The sequence below is a fragment of the Perissodus microlepis genome, chromosome 2, assembly GCF_051167445.1.
Source record: "Perissodus microlepis isolate ML-2025 ecotype Zambia chromosome 2, ASM5116744v1, whole genome shotgun sequence".
NCBI lineage: Eukaryota > Metazoa > Chordata > Actinopteri > Cichliformes > Cichlidae > Perissodus > Perissodus microlepis.
Genome location: NC_140462.1, coordinates 32,878,842 through 32,896,064, shown reverse-complemented (window position 1 = coordinate 32,896,064; position 17,223 = coordinate 32,878,842). Strand labels below are relative to the sequence as shown.

The 17,223-nt window shown below is 42.0% G+C and overlaps 1 protein-coding gene across 3 annotated transcripts in view; it reads left to right on the top strand.

The window, feature by feature from the left end:
• csnk1a1 (casein kinase 1, alpha 1) overlaps window positions 1–3,666 on the top strand; it is a 29,780-nt gene extending 26,114 nt beyond the window's left edge. For 2 of the 3 annotated variants that reach the window (XM_084908572.1, XM_084908564.1), the window contains exon 11: window positions 2,480–3,666. In XM_084908572.1, the coding sequence (XP_084764698.1) occupies window positions 2,480–2,487 (8 nt within the window). In that variant the 3' untranslated portion in view covers window positions 2,488–3,666. The remainder of the gene's footprint in view (window positions 1–2,479) is intronic. The other variant, XM_084908580.1, reaches the window with a different exon arrangement.
• The last annotated feature ends 13,557 nt before the right edge of the window (window positions 3,667–17,223 follow it).

The following is a 17,223-nucleotide window of genomic DNA, read 5'->3' as shown; positions in this document are numbered from 1 at the left end:
ATTTTCCAGTTATTTATTGCAATTCAAGTCGTTCAAGTCCAGTGAAGAACTTGAAATGGTACAAAGGAAAGTGGTGAACTGCCAGAGGTTTAAAAAAAGGTAAGGTTGCCTAATACTGCAAATTGCATTTCAGAATTATTCAAAAAGGCCTTTTTCAGGGAACTTAAAATTCGTTAACAATTGAAAGCTTCTCTGCATCAATGGAGGTTCAAGCCTTGAAAGCTGGTGCTGCTAATTCCTACATGAAGCTAGTTAGTCAGAACCTCCTCAGGAAAAAGAACAAGATGGTGAGCTTGGAAACACGGAGCGTCCAGCACAGTCTCCAGACTTGAACCCCATCCATTTACAAACTCATAACCAGTGTTGGTCAAGTTACTTGAAAAAAGTAATCAGTAACTAATTACTGATTACTTCCCCAAAAAAGTAATCCCGTTACTTTACTGATTACTTTTGAAAATAAGTAAATTAATTACTTCGTTACTTAGTTACTTCTTAAAAACACGATTTACAACCTGAATAGGTGATAAAGTGATAGATCTTTCAGCCCAGTTCTACTTTTTCTGCATAATCCATCATACAAAATGTAATCAAATGGAAAAGTCTCTTTTTAAAACTTGTTTTATTATTTTTAATCTTTTAACTTTATGCATCAGGCAAAAATTAAATTATATGCACCATTCTCTGACTGGAGCAAATTTGTTTAACATTTAAACCTATTTTCTGCACATTCCAGCACATAAAATAAAATAGTTTTTTGTGTTTACACTCAGTCTTTCAAATAGATGCAAGTAAAACACAGCAGAAAATAAATAAAGTCAAAGACTAGCGGTCCTGTTGCTCTATTTTCACCTGTAAAGCAGGAGTGGGGCAGGCGGAGGTTTACCCTGGTGCAGGTGAGCCGCAGCGGTCAGTGGAAGAATCCGCGAGTTTCTCTGTGAATTTCCCATTACGTCGTAGCTACTCGGTGCTTGTTTAGGGGTTTTTTTCGCTGTAAAAAGAAGTTTTCTTCCCACGCACAACGGACGCTAATGTTTTTGTCACTTTTTATGGAATCAAACTCAAAGTAAGGTCAGTACTTTCACGCTTTAAACGCTGCACGCTCATACTCTCTCCGCACTCGATATATGATCCATTGTTGATCTGCACACAGCTGTTGTCACGAACGTCGCACTCGCTTACGTCACTGTCATGAGACATTCTCGCAAAAAATCAGGGTTTTAGTAACGCAGTAACGCAGCGTTCCTACGGGAAAGTAACGGTAATCTAATTACCGTTTTTGCAATAGTAATCCCTTACTTTACTCGTTACTTGAAAAAAAGTAATCAGATTACAGTAATGCGTTACAGCCCATCTCTGCTCATGACAGAAAGAAAGAAATGTTCAGAAAAAAACAAACATTTAAATACAGAAAGCTCAATGGTGCTTCTTTTTTCCACTCTGTTTACAGTGTCTCTGACACACTCGACCAAACAACAAACACAAAGATTAAATAAAAAGTCAGTTAAAATTCAAAATGTCTCTTCCAGCCATCATTAAAGGAAACAAACTCAGATGTAATGTTAAGTCTTTTGTGTGATTTGGCGCATCTCAAATAAATATCTGTATTAATACTGAAACAGGAAAAGAAGGTAAAATATTCCCTCCAAACAAAACATCGAAATTCTAAGTGCACAAGTCAGTCCGTGCGTGATTACATTGCTCCGCCCATCAGAAAGTCTGTGCCTGCGTCAGTATATCGCCTGTCGTCTTTTATTGGACTGACAATTGTCGGTTGGAAAATTTTTACATATCACCCAACTTTAGTCTATAAATTGATTCCATGATTTCTTTTTTAACTCCAGTTTCTTTCATTTCAGAATACAGTGAGACATTAAACTGCAAACACTGGGGTGTTCTTAAACTTTGATTGGTAGTGCACATCGGTGAGCTCACGAAGTGCTACTAAATATCCTACATTAAATGTAGCTGTAGTGCGAATGATGGTAATGCTACATGTAGTTCTGGGTTTTGTAGTTATTTTGGTAAACATTTGTTCACAAATGGTGATCTTGGAATTCCACAGACCTTAATGCGAGCTGTATGGTTACTTAAACATGCTCGTGTTACCTGTAGTCTCACACTAGTTGAGAGTATTGATGTTGTTTCAGTAACTCTAGTTTGAAATGAAACAGTAGGTAGCTTGATGGACTTTTCTGGGGAATCCCAAAAGGTCGATGCTGTTCATCTGGGCCTTTTCAGAGTTACTCACCTGGATGACTGAGCACGCAACAAGACATTTGTAGGGAACCTTCTAGGGAACTAGCGTTGTAGGACACTGATACACCTCCTGTGTTTTACACCTGTGTGCTGGTTGTAGTTCTTTGCTGCTGACCTTTTGCTTTCACTGCGCTACATGCTTACCTCGCTGGTGTGGGTGTTCAGTTTGTCCATCTCTGTGCTCCTAAACAACTGTGGTAATGATGCTTCTGTCTGTCTCCAGGTTTTTGAGGGGTGTGCTCTGAGCAGAGCTCCTGAAGTGTTGGTGACCAGGACTAATAAGTCTCCCTTCCTGGATAAGCGACAAACAAGAAAGTCTTTCCTTCCATCATAACTGTCTATGTAATGGAAATATATAGATTTACACACACCTTTGTCAGTTGTGTTATCTATATATTCATATATGTGTATATATAATAAACCCTCCACTCTGGAAGATTTTTTTTTTTGTTTTTTTTTTTGTTTTTTTTTTGTTTGTTTTTTTAGGATGTGGAGGCTGTAGCCCCCCCCTCCCAACACACATGCCCTTCCCCATCCATCCTTCTGTCTCTGTTCTCCTCTCAGTGTTGACTCAGTTTCTTTGGAAACTGAAGTTGAGATCAACTGACCATTTTTCTGTTTTTCCTCTCCCAGTAGAAACATCTCAAAGCATCTCTTCTCTTCCCATTCAGTTATTTCACTCCCTCCTTTTACCAAATGTTAAACATGTAAACCTAAAACCTGTTCTCCCTTTTGTTTCTTATATAATTGAATGACACACCCCTGGATGTTATTTACTAAAAAAAAAAATCAAATGTTGATTTTTTTTCTTCTGGTTTTCTTTGTTTTCCTATGGTGATTAGGAGTTTGCCTGTTAATAAGCAGTGGATGGCAGTCAATGGTAGAATGATACTCTGGCTCTCTCCCTCTCTAGAGCTCTGAATGATAAATCTGTTGTTAAATCTTCTCCATAAATGCCAATAAAAATATTACATAACTCAGAGCAAGCACAAGTTCTTATCAGCCACCTTCACATGAAAACTGTGTAGAAAGCACCAGCCAGGCATGATATGTGAGCGTGCATCTGTTGCTTGGTTTGTTTTTCCCCAGCAGGCAGCACCATAAAGAAATCATGTTCACCTGAATATTTGGGATATTCACATGGTATTTAAAATCCCCCTTCTGCTGTTCTTTAGTATACAAACGTGAATTTTTAATTTACTGTTTTGTTTTTTTCCTTTGTCCCTTTTTTCGGGCTTTAGGTTCAGTGTGCTGCATCATGAGACCAAACTGTTTAAAGCACTGTCTCAAGATTGAGTCAAAGTTATCACACGTATACCAGTCGTTTGTTAGGTGTATAAAGAACACTGGGAAACAGTTTTTCTTGCTCAGAGATGTCCTTTATTATAAAGATTCAGTGATTATAAAATATATGGTTGTCTTTGATTATTTTTTCTTCTTTTTTTGTTTTTGTTTCCAACGGTGGAAAAAGCTTCTCGTCATCATTGAGTCTTATACACTGTACACCGATTAGCACTGTAGCCTCGTACCCAGCATTCGACCAAACAACTTATTTCTGAATAAATGTTGAGACGCTTTTGGGTTTTGTTTTGTTTTGTTTGTTTGTTTTTTGATTTGTTTTGTTTTTAAGAATGATTTAGATCAGAAAGACTGGATGACCTGCAAAGGTTGAAACTGGGTATATTTAAAGGCATGTCTCACCCTGTCGTGCTGTTAATATAGAAACTATTCATTTATTAACAGTAATATTTAAGTCCAACCTGACTGCATCAAACTAAATTGATCATCTGTGCCTCACCTTGCTACTGTTAGCACATAACTCTGGAAAAACCAACCTTGTTCTTGGGAATTGGGATGTGACCTGTACAGAAACACAGTGACCTAAACTGCAACTTGTGACGCCGAGCACGAATTATAGTTCATGCTAAGGATGGAAACGCTCGCACCGAGATGGGCCCTGAATACAGATCAAACTAATGTGAATGTTAGACACGAACCTGATGGCAGCACAGCTGCTGCAAAGCAACAGTGTGCACAACACACGGTGCTCTGTAGTTTGTTATATGAATGTGAGCTGTTGCACACTATTCAAAACCAGGCAGCAAAACCGGCACAAATGATGTGCAAGTTTGCATATTTGTATCATTTAGGGTAAGTAGTTGTATTTCCACTAAATGTTTGGATGTGTGTGAGATCCTACTGCAGCTGTTGGGTCGACTTGATGTCTGTTTGGGGTCCAGCTGAAACAAAACAACAGATAACAACACAACTTTGCAGTTTGCATAACACGGCAGTACAAACCATGAACTTCTGCACAATCGGCACCAAATGTGTGGAATCCTGGTGACAGGAGAACAGATCCATAAATACCGACGTGTTTCCAGCCTTTGCATGCTCCATACGCTATACAGAGGTGGTTTTTTTACAGGCGACCTCCATCAGCCCCCAACAGTCAAACAAGCTTAGTTTCCAGTGAGCCGTTATTCCTGGAGAGCAGTGTGAGCAGGTAACTCCAGTACGATGGACAAAGTATAAACACATGAGTGGACGTCCCAGCAACAGTCTGATGTGCCTGTGTTGGTGTTGGTGTGGTTCCTCGGCTGTTTTTGTAACACAATTTGAAACTTGGGACTTAACCTGGAAATCACTGATATTTTACACAGTGGGTGTGTGTAGTGTACTGCACACCCACAGCTGTCCTGAAGTAGGTTTGACATGCCAACACAAAGTGTTTATTTGAACTCGCTTAAGGTTTGGTAGTTCTGTTGCCTAAACCTGACCAAAATGTAACCGAAGAATCTTGAAAAGCTGAAGTGACTGCTGAGCTTTTGTTGGTGGTGTTATAAGAAACGCCCCCACTGTTGTCTTTTGGACATGACGAGGTCGTTTGTCAGTTCTAATTATGCTCCTGGAACAACATCAGTTATGTTTATTATGGGGCTGAAACGGCACCAATACAGCAGAAGATGTAACGTATTATTTTTAACAACATTAAGAGTCAGTTACTGGAACTGTTTGGTTTGGTTTTACCTTCAAGGTGAGCATCTTTCTCCAGTTACATCAAAAACACTTTGTGGGCCTTTTCTAGGAAGAATGTTCAACAAACTGAGTTTAAGAGCAAACTCTGGCAAGTTTCCTGTATGTTCATCGTGTGTGCACGAGCAGAGGAAGAGAGATGTCATCGATGGAGCCCGATATGCTTCGTGATTGCAACAGGTAAGGAACAGAGCCTCCATCGCACTCCTGTGGACCGAGGAGTAAGGGAAGAAGAGTTATTCATGTAGGGATCTTGAACTTTGATCGGATGAAGCTAAATTCTACTTTTACATTTGATTTTAAATCAAATTATTCATCTGTAACCCAACAGGACAAAATATAAAAGGCATGAAGTGAAGATCCAATGTGGAGAAACACGTCAGACAGATCATTATTGTGTAAAATGCTTAAAGACAGGACTTTGAGTGTTTCTATTGTAAGCATTAATATTTTGATCTAATATCAGCCATCGCTGATAGATGACAGCCACTGTTTCACCTCTAACTTTCCTGTAATCCTCGGGGTCTCGTTCACCCCGTTCAAGTTTTAGCATCCAAAAAATAATTAGAAATTTTAAAAAAAGTTTTTTTGGCTTCATATTTCATGAGCATAAACTTTTTATGTTTTCAATGAGCTGTACACATTTTGCATACATCGGTGTTCCTCTGGGGTCAAGTTGTTTTAGCTGTGGAAAGCATGTCTGTGACCTTGAATCTTTACACCTGCATGTGCAGTGTTGTATGGGCTCAAAATGTGGTCATAAATATTTTGTACTTGTAAAAACGATTTGTATGTGTAAAAAAGATTTGTGTGTGCGTAAAAAAGATTTGTATGTGTAAAAAGAATTTGTGTGTGCGTAAAAAAGATTTGTATGTGTAAAAAAGAATTTGTGCGTGCGTAAAAAAGATTTGTATGTGTAAAAAAGAATTTGTGTGTGCGTAAAAAAGATTTGTATGTGTAAAAAAGAATTTGTGTGTGGACTTAGCCAAAAAAAAACCCCTGCAAGTTACAAGTATGAATTTTGACCCTATTTTTCTTCCTTTCATCTGATTGGTCAATGTCATGTCAATCACAAATGTAACAATCCAATCAGAGAACAGATGGGTTTGGCTGTCGGAGGGGCGCTTTTTTGAACTGCAGGTCCTTGAAGGGTGATACAGTTTGAAGCTGGAGGATCTCTACATAAATATCCGATAGCAGCTAGGTCCCCTAACTTTCAGTAGCTGTTGAAAGGATAAAGTTGTGCTATATCAGTGGTTAGAAACACCATTATTACTTTAGGATTAGTTTAACACAAAGTCAGGGCTGACCCGGGACCATTGCTGTGAGTCACAGTGCGCAGCATAAAAGTCCTTTCACATCAGACGCAGGATGTGCTGCTAATGCTAACGGCTAACTAAAAGCAAAGGATCCAGAATTTGTTGCGCTGGCTGCTGAGCTCTGTGGGTTTTTGCAGCAGCTCTACCTGTACTAGATGCACCTGCTCCTTGTCTTTTCTGTCTCTGACTTTATGTCCTCTACAAGAGTTTCTGTTTTTTTTTTGCTGGTTCTTCAAATGTTCAATAAAAACATGTATGCTAATTCATAACAAAGAAAGCTTTGTAGTGAAAACTGTCATTTCCACAACACTGCCCGCCCCCACCCCGCGGTCCGCAGCGCTGCTGAAAAGGCTGTGGAAGTCCCTGTATTAAACACGTAGTCCTGTGACACAAAAATCACCAAACTCGGACGACCACAGACTGTTTTCCTTCGTGGTGATGAAGGAAAACGCTGGGTTGGCATGTAAAAGGGCATTTATTCCCTTCAAAGACCTGCAGTTCAAAAAAAAGCGCCCCTCCGACAGCCAAACCCATCTGTTCTCTGATTGGATTGTTACATTTGTGATTGACATGACATTGACCAATCAGATGAAAGGAAGAAAAATAGGGTCAAAATTCGTACTTGTAACTTGCAGCGTTTTTTTGGCTAAGTCCGCACACACAAATCATTTTTACACATACAAATCTTTTTTACGCACACACAAATCTTTTTTACACATACAAATCTTTTTTACGCACACACAAATCTTTTTTACACATACAAATCTTTTTTACGCACACACAAATCATTTTTACACATACAAATCTTTTTTACGCACACACAAATCATTTTTACACATACAAATCTTTTTTACACACACACAAATCATTTTTACACATACAAATCTTTTTTACGCACACAAATTCTTTTTACACATACAAATCTTTTTTACACACACACAAATCTTTTTTACACATACAAATCTTTTCTACAAGTACAAAATATTTATGACTACATTTTGAGCCCATATCGTGTGGGACAGACAAAGACAAACAGCCCTGCCACCTTTCCTGCCTGTGGATTGTAACACTGGAGAATTAGCAGTGGTACAATCCACAGGCAGGAAACGTGGCAGGAGCCAAGTTTGTCCCACCAGAAATTATTCTAAGACTAGCATGACCCGTGCACACTGCAAGCATGCACACACTGCACATCCTGTGTGCTGTAGTGCAGACAAACTTGACTGCTGGACAAGAACTTCATGTCCTGACTATTTAACTGATGTCCCCCCCCCCCCCCCCCCCCCAAACAAACGAAAAAGCACTGTTCAACTCTGCCGTTGCCCATATAGCCCATATTTTTTTAAAGAGGAGAGGTGAGTGAAAGCGATGCTGCGGCGCTACAGCAGAGGGTCTAGGATCAGGAAATTCAGCAGGATTCATTCTGAAGGGTGGATGTGGTGGATGTGCACCCCGAATTAGAAAAAAGTGGAGGAAGGATTTTGAAGATGCGCTGAATCTAAAATTGAAACTTTGACCTGATGGTGGTGCTAGAGAAAAGGTTATGTCATCACCAAAAACCAGTAGGGTTCATCTACTTGTGGTCATTAATGCTGTCCATTGTCATTTGTGTATTCAATGCACCTATACATGCATCCAACAGACCACTTTTCACACGGACAAGTAGGGCGGGGGAGCAGGCAGATCTTCCACCCTGTCTGAGGCTGGGTTTGGGATGCACCAATCCATCCACACTTCAGGGGGTGGACATGTGTCTTTGTGCAGTTTCTGTGTCTGTGGGTGAGCCTGGATCTGGGGCTCATTGAGCTTTGATTACTCTGGGACATTGTTATCAAGAGCGGAGAGGATCTCCCTCCCTGCCACTCCCCACTGGTCGTTGCTTCTGGTACTTATGTGGCTTCAGGGTACCTGACTAGGCCCACGTGGGCACATGTGATTCAGGGACACGTGTGATTCATGGACACGCGTTTAAGGCTTTGCAAGAGAGCAAGAGGGATGTCACATCTGTACACACTCACACACACATTTATAAAAGAGAAAAGTAGCCGAGTCGTGAAGCTGAACTTAATCAATTGTGTGTAAATAATCACCATTTATTCAGGTTTGAATGTAGAGATTTGTCAAAAACTTATGTCTGCTCAAAGTTCATGTGCGTGCAGATGTAATTCCTTAAAAGCCAAATCACTGTAGAAGCTTGTGGATCGTATCGTACGCACTCGTATCACTTTTGAGGCAAATTTCTCAGCAGAGCTTCTGAATGATCTTGTTAATAATTTTACATCCTCGTTAAGTTCGACTGTGGATACTGTAGCTCCTGTGAAAATCAGAACAACCCCAGGTTTCTCTTCAGCTCTGTAGCCAGGCTGACAAACAGTCAGAGCTCTGTTGAGCCAACCATCCCTTTAACGTTAACTAGTAACGACTTCATGAATAACATTTGAACCATTAGAGAAAAAATGACCAATAATCCTCCCACAGATGTAATATTATCTACAGCTACTCTTAGTACCATTGATGTTAAGTTAGACTCTTTTTCTCCAATCAAAACTTGGGTTAGTATTTGGCCCAAGGACCTTTAGCACACAGACTGGGGGAGCCAGGGATCGAACCACCGACCTTCTGATCAGTGGATGACCTGCTCCACCTCCTGACCTGCTGCCACTTCAGACTGGAATTCATAAACTGGAAAAAAGATACCAGTATAGCTGGTTGAGGAAGTTCTTTGCTGTCTGCTGAACGAGCAATTAAACAAGTAACGTGTTCATATTCAGCCGGTGTGCACACTAATATTCACTTTGAGTGATGTGTTGGTCTGTACATGTACAACACAATGCAACATGGAGGGAAACAGTTGATGTTGTTGGGTTTATGAGCACAGACAGAACAGAGAAAATTCATAAACTGAATCATTTTCAGCTTTGGATTTATTTTATTTTGTTACTAACTAAACTTCATTATCTTTACCACACACTTGACTACATGCAGGAACTGTAGGTGCAGGAAATGGTTAAACTCACTGCAGTATACTGAACATTTAGTGCTGACATGCAGCGTGTTAGAGGCTGGGGTTAGGTGAACATGGTGTCATCATCCATGTGTGCTTACTGGAATAATTCATTTTGAAGTATTGATGTATATAAATGGTGTTTTTATTTTAAATTAAATGATTAAATAATTAATTACTTCAGTAATGTTTAAATGAATAAAATAATGAATTTATTAATGCATATTTTATGGTGCAGTTCATTACTGAAGCACAAGCATCTTTAATTTGATGCACATGGCTCTTCTCCTCCATATCCTGCTGCCATGTGCACTTACAGACACTCATGTTTGAACACAGTGTTAGTTATGTGCAGCTTGGGTTCAGGTCAGGCAGGCTGTTCCACCCAATCACGCCCCTCCACATCTCACCGTTGTTGCCCACATGAGTGCTGAAGTCTCCCAGCAGGAGGCCCCAGGTGAAGCGCCCTCGAGGACCCCACCCAGGGACTCCAAGAAAGCCGGGTATTCTGAAACTGTCGTGTGCTGCATAAGCGGCAATGATGGTGAGGTCCCACTCCCCGACCTGAAGGTGCAGGGAACAAACCAGCGAGTCTTCTTCTGGCCTCTGACAGTGGACTCATCTCTGTGCTTGTCCTGCTAGACCTCAGTGCAGCGTTCGATACTGTCGACCATAATATCCTATTAGAGCGATTAGAACATGCTGTAGGTATTACAGGTACTGCACTGCAGTGGTTTGTATCATATCTATCTAATAGACTCCAGTTTGTGCCTGTAAATGGAGAGTCCTCTTCACACACTGAGGTTAATTATGGCTTGAAGGAAAAATTCCCTTTTAACAGGAAGAAGCGTCTGGCAGAAGCAGGCTTTGGGAGAAGCAGCCATCTGCACCTCCTCCACCTCCTCCAGGTGAGATCTGCACTGTTGTCTGTGTACTTCATGATGTGATTTGTACTAAACTTTGCATCAGCACCCCTGAGGAGAACCAGTGCTTGGTAGAGACGTGGTAGGTGTGTTTTTAACCACCGTGTTGCCCGTGAATCAAAACCAGTACAGGAGAAATCTGCTCTCTCTTTCTAGTCCCTGTCAGGACTCTTGCTGCAGCATTTTGGATTAGCTGAAGGCTTTTCAGGGAGTTTTTTGGACATCCTAATAATAATGAATTACAGTCGTCCAGCCTGGAAGTAATAAATGCATGAACTAGTTTTTCAGCGTCACTCTGAGACAGGATATTTCTAACTTTAGAGATGTTGTGCGAAAACAAATCAGTCCTACATATGATGATGGGTGGCCAGGTATGACAGCGGTGTGCTAAGACTGTGACACACCAGCACTAACAGAACGACCTTTAATGTTCTGGGCCGTGGCGGTCACCTAGATGAAAGTGCATCTTAGTGTTTGCTTTGCAAAGACAACGAGGAGCAAAAAAATGTGCAAAGCACAATTAAAAATACATTTTCTGAAAACAAAATGTAAATAGGAGCCAGGACCTGTGCGCACACTTGGGAACCTCAGCGATAACAACAGCTATGACCATTCAGCCTCCACGTTCAGTGCATTACAATGAGAGGTGCTGTAATTAATGGAACCATGAAGTCTGCTGTGCCAGAAAATCCTGAAGGATCATATTCAGTCATCAGTTTCAAACGTATCAGCAAGTGTCCTGGTGATTGAGGTCCTTTGACATAACTCAGTGAAGACGAGTACCCCACGATTCCTCCACAGAGACGTGAAACACTTAATGCCTGATTTATATTCTTGCTGCTGAGATATCAGGTTTAGGGGGCGATGACTTTTTCACAAGCAGGTTCGTCTAGTGTTGTTTTAATAAATAAAAAGGAGAGAAGACAAAGAGACGAGGCCAGTGTCAACATCACAGATGCATCTATAATAAATAATAATATGATAATTCTATAATAATTCTTAGACCTGCCCAGTGAAGTCATTGTACCGCCTCAGCTGACTTCTTTTGCTCATTTTGAAAGTTCAAGCTTAATTACTCGGAGCGTCTGCAGACGTCGGGGTAACCAGCGTGGCTGAGAAGGCCGCTGAGCAGATGCACGTGTGCAGACTGTGTGCAGCACATTTTTATGGAGAGAAATATGTGTCAGGATTGCAGCTGTGTATAATCCACAGGAGTAAACTCACATATATGGCAAAGGGCTGGGATTAAATATGTGTTCTTCCTCCCACTGAACTGAAGCAGAGCAGTTGAAGCTATATTGAAATGTATTAGCTTCATTTTCTAAACCATTTCTTTTCTTTGCTGAATGAACTTTGTTTACATGATTGAAATAAATTAACAAACAACAACATTTGACAGCATATGAAACGATTTTACAAACGCACACATCCAAACCTGAACAAATGCTCACAGTTTATTAAGCTCAGGAATCTGATCATTGTGAGCTTTCTGTGCACACAAACATCTGAAACCGCAGGAACATTCACCTTAAACACGCATGGACGAATCGCCTGATACGCACAGATCACGCCGCGTGCCCACGTGGGGTTTGGGGACAAATTCGCACAGATCCACAAACGTGAGCTGCTTCCCAGTTCCACTGTAAAACTGGGACATCTGTGCTTCCACTGTGTGCCTGTGTTTTCCCCCACTTCTGGCTTCTGTCACCCACCCCTCTGGTAGCACCCCTGGATAGCAGTAATAGGTAGCCCCGTACGGCTTGTGGTGAAGAAACGTGGGTCGGCACTGTGCTGTGTGGCTGCTCCACCACGAGGGGAACAACGTGTCACCGTTTGTGTGGATGTGACTCCCACAGCTCCAGAGTCCGTCTGGTTTGGACCAGGTCATATCTGTGGTGCTTCCTGCTGCAGCCTAATGTTTGATCACTTTCAGCTTTATCACCATGTCTGTCATTTATGTGGTCATACGTACAGTTAGTTAGTTATTCATTGAACACAGGTGATGTAAGTATATATTCCTTGCTGCTCATATTTAGCAGTTTGGAGGTACTGTACTTGTATTTGTTTATATTTTCTGTTACTGCTTTTTCTTCCCATTTATATGGAAACACGTTTCATTGTACTACACTGAAACCTTCATGTTGACATCATTAACATGTACGCTGTAAACCTATATACACACTGCGCCTCCATCAGAGCCCTCTGTGTGCAGCTCACACGCTCCCTCTGTGCAGGGATGAGTTCTTTCCTGTGGTCGTTCCCACGGTCCACACGCGTGTAGTTTAGGTTAGTTAGGTGTTTCTAAACTGGCCATATGTGAGACCGTTTTATCTTTCTGTGTTAGTGCTGCAGTAGATCGGCAGCCTGTCGGGGGTTTATCCCGTCGCTCACCTCGCGGCAGCTGGGATAGGTTACAGGATCCACGTGACCTTGAACCGGATGGTCACTGATGTCTGTGACCTGCTAGCAGCTTTACACACGAGGCTTTTTTAAACTTCCTGTATTTTGTGTCCTTTAATACCTGTTTAAGGAAGTAAGAAGCACAGCAGACATCAACAGTTGGAAGAGTCATGAGGATTTTTTCTTTATTGTTTCTGAACAGACGAACAATGGAGACGTACTCCAGCACAGGTGGGATCATGACACAGACACAAAAACACTTCATATTTAGGATGAATCGAAGTAGGAAATCTTTTTAAATAAAATGTAAAACCAGTTATTCTTCCATCTTCACTTAACGACGTGTGACACAGTAAATATTTCTACATCACGGTAACATTACAGCCGCTCCTCACTTTGGTTTCTCTTGTGTTTAAAAAATACATGAATTCAAAAGTCAGTCGGTGCAAATAATCAGTTTTATTTATAAAGCATAAAGGATTGCTGATAAGCCCCACCCCCAAGAACAGTATTTCCAGGAATCCCCCTTTCTGATAGGTCAAGGGATTCCTGGGAAAACTGGACCCCAGGAGAGAGGAGAAGAGGAAGGTACAATTTGTTCTCAGCTTGTTTCCAATTTCGTTTGTCCTTGAAATGGGACAAAGCAGCATTGTTAGAACTGGAATAGTTATAAATTCAATTTAATAGTCCAGTCACCTAAAATCCACAGCCATGCCTGCAGCTGCCTCCTTTCACAGGATCCAGGATTTTTTTCTATTCCAGCAGCAGGTCTGTGGAGACCTACTGCTGGGCTACGTGTCCTGGTGGTGGAAATGTTTAAATTGGTATTTGCGCCCTCCGTCCCGAGCTACAGTGCTTCATCTCAGACTACCAACTGACCAGAGATGCAGCACTGCACCATGGGCCGCAGGGATGGAAGGAAACTGGAGAAAAACAGAGGGAAGCAGTTTAGATATGAATGAAAAGAGAGGACTTCAGAACACATCATATAGACGAATCACACTTTCATGATGTGTGTGTGTGTGTGTGTGCGTGTGTGTGCGTGTGTACATGCGTGTGTGCGTGTGTGTGTGCGTGTGTGCATGTGTGTGCGTGTGTGTGCATGTGTGTGTGTGTGTGTGTGTGTGTGTGTGTGAAGAGCGACTGACGTGAAGTGCAGAGTTCAAACATTTTTGCAGGAATAATCAAACCAGAGATGATTTGTGTCCTGTGCTGGTTCAGCTTCTGTGTGCACGCAGTCGCACACATCGTCTCAGGTTTTGGAGTTTTGTGCACCTGAAACACGTGAAAGACATCTGCAACATACACGAGTAGAAACAGAAAATGCCCTTTACAACGGCCGCCTCAGTACGCGAGGAGGAAATCAACGGGCTGCACTCAAACATGGATTCTGCCGTGGCCTGGTCCATGTTTGCCGTCTGTGACACGGGAACATGTCGTCGCTGTTTGGGCCAGTCTCAGAAAGCTGTTCGTCTCTCCCACAGTTTTCAGTTTGGATGAGAGCTAAAACTCTCCCGAAGGCTCGGGATGGACCGGCACGTTACTCCGGATCCATCTGAGAGAACTACTAAGCAATGATTATTCATAGAATTCCTTTTTCCGAAAAATGAAAACAGACGCTCCGAGCTGTTCATCCATCAAAGGAAGGTGCAGCAGACTGAGACACGTAAGGCAATGGGAGAAGCAGAGGCCGGGTGTTTTCCAGAAATGTTCTGACTCTGCTCAGCTGGAAACTCCCAGTCTGACCATATAAGGCAAGTCTCTTATTTTGAGGATCATGGAAAATGGGATCACTGCTTTGGATAAACATTCCCTCTTCCAGTCTGCGATCGCTCCCACTGATAGTATGTGACCCCCCCCCCACCCCCACTACCCCCCCAACCTTCACCCGCACCTCCTCCTTCGGCAGCAACATTCCCTTTTCTAGTCACACCAGTAAAAGACTCACTTAAAAGGCAGCAAAGAGAGGAGGTCTTTATCTCACTCGGTCCTGCTCCGTGTGCGTTTGGGCTCAGCACGACCATATTAAGAAGAAAACCCAGCTGTTTGCCTTTCTCACACACAGCGTCTGGCTGTGTGTGAGAAAGGCCACGGTCCCAGAGTGGCTCATATCTGAAGATACGTTCTCCACAAATGGATTCACATCAAAACAACGTCGCAAAGACATTTTTTCACGCGCACTTTGTGTGCGCTCACATGATCTATGAAGCCAATATTCTGCCCTGGGGGTTTCTAATAGAAATGAGAGAAAACAAAACCGGTGCAGCTCCCAGGATTCAAATATATTTTGGTGCACTTTGCATTTAAATGACAGAAAATAAAGTTTCTCCTAATAAACTGAACATTTCCTCTTGTGGGGAGGAGCGGTGGTTTTTGCCATTTATCAGATGTGTAACTGCAGTTTGCTATTGCTAAAAAACCCTAATAATATGTGAATATAACAGCATGATGACTATAAATAACATCTTTACATCAGCGACCCAGTGTAAACTAACCATTACATGTTAATAAAGCTCGTCTGTAATCAGTGACGGTTTAGCTGCTGCGAGTGGGAATCTGTGTTTAGACAGAGTGTGATAACAGTCAGAGCCGTGTCTTATGCTAAGACAAACATTGCCAAATATGGTCTTCTTTCTCTTTCCCTTGGCTCCCTAAATCACACACAGGAAGCCCCTCTCTCCATCTATCACATCCTTACTCGAGTGCCCTCTCTCTCTCTCTCACACTGACAAGTGACACCTCTGTTTGTGGAATTCATCTTTTTTCAAATAAAAGCTCCAGAACAGCCTCATGTATCCAATAAAATGGTAAACAAAGTCACACAGTCTGCAAAAGCAGCAGGAGCCATAAAAGAAGCTTAAATCATCATTACTACCAAAAATGGTCATGTGCATGTGAGGCTAGCTGGATCCTGATCAGCTGACTGCTCCCGTTAACACAGTCTGGCCTCTAATTAGGGAAGAATCAGGGAAAAGCAAACATACGAAGGAGTCGTCGTTTCTTCAGCCTCTCACCCTGAGAACAGGAACCTGAACGAGAAGAAACAACCACCAAAACCACTTTGGACAAATATCAGCTAAAAACATCGTAGGACGTCAAACACTGTAAATATCTACAAGTATTTAATCTAAACGTTCGTGTGGGATCTGCAGTCTGAGTTAAATGACCCCATCTGACTTTGAAATTCCCGTTTTGTGTGCAGGCAGGAAAAGACGTTACAGCAGCCGATGCAGTGTCAGGACCACAGACACCTGAGGCGTACACGCTGCCGCTCGAGGAGCCGAGAACGCTTTTTACACATTAGGATCAAAAGACTCAAAGTGTGACATTTGTGTGAAGACGAATAAAGAGCGAAAAGTATAAAAAGTACAAAGTGTTGCCTCACAAAACGTCTGATAATTATGGGATGTATTGCTGCGCGGCAAACGGGTAACAAATGCAGAGAAGCATCAAAAATCTGTGTGAACAGACTCTGTCTTCCCACGTCACAGACCCACTCCCACACCACCAGCATCACCACTAACCCCCTCGCCTTCCATGTGAAAATTGTCCTGGGAATCGCTGCTCTTTGGTCCCACAGGGAACGTGTGTGAGAGTCTGAGTGTGTACAGGGGGTTATGTGAATGTCCTCCTAATGCACTACCCTTAAGAATTTTGACTCCTTGGAAAATAAATACAGCATTTCCTCCCTCTCTCTCTGCCTGTACACTTTCTCACGTCCATCACGGACCTCACAGGGATGGCAGCAGCACGGTCTCATGGTCTCAGCGCGCCCACCGTGCTGCTGCTGTGACTGTGCCTTACAAAGAAAACCAAACTGGTAACCTGCAATGAATAAAGTCAGTCTGCAGCTGTCAGTGTGATTAAGCAGATGAAAGCTCTCCTCTATTACGGCCCAACACTCAGAGAATTCATTAAGAAGCCACAATGGAGGCTCACGAAAGAACAAGGTAACTGTGAGTGAAAGTAAGTAGTGCTTCATTAAACGCATGAATCTTTATCAAATGGATTTAATGAAACGTGTTGTTCTCGTTTGGACTTCTCCATAAACTTTATTAACAGCTAAACTGGGAATATATGGGGAATGCTCTTACCCAGGCTGTTGCTTCCACATGTCCTCCTTTTCCATCTTTTCTCACTTACCATAACAAAGCAGTGTCCTGAGGAAAAAGGCAGAAATTAAGTGCTTTGCATTCATGAGTACTTTGTTCCTGTGACCTTTTCTTTCATCAAACTGCTTTATACACCGACGCTTTCACGGGGATCACGAGGCGTGAGCTTGAAT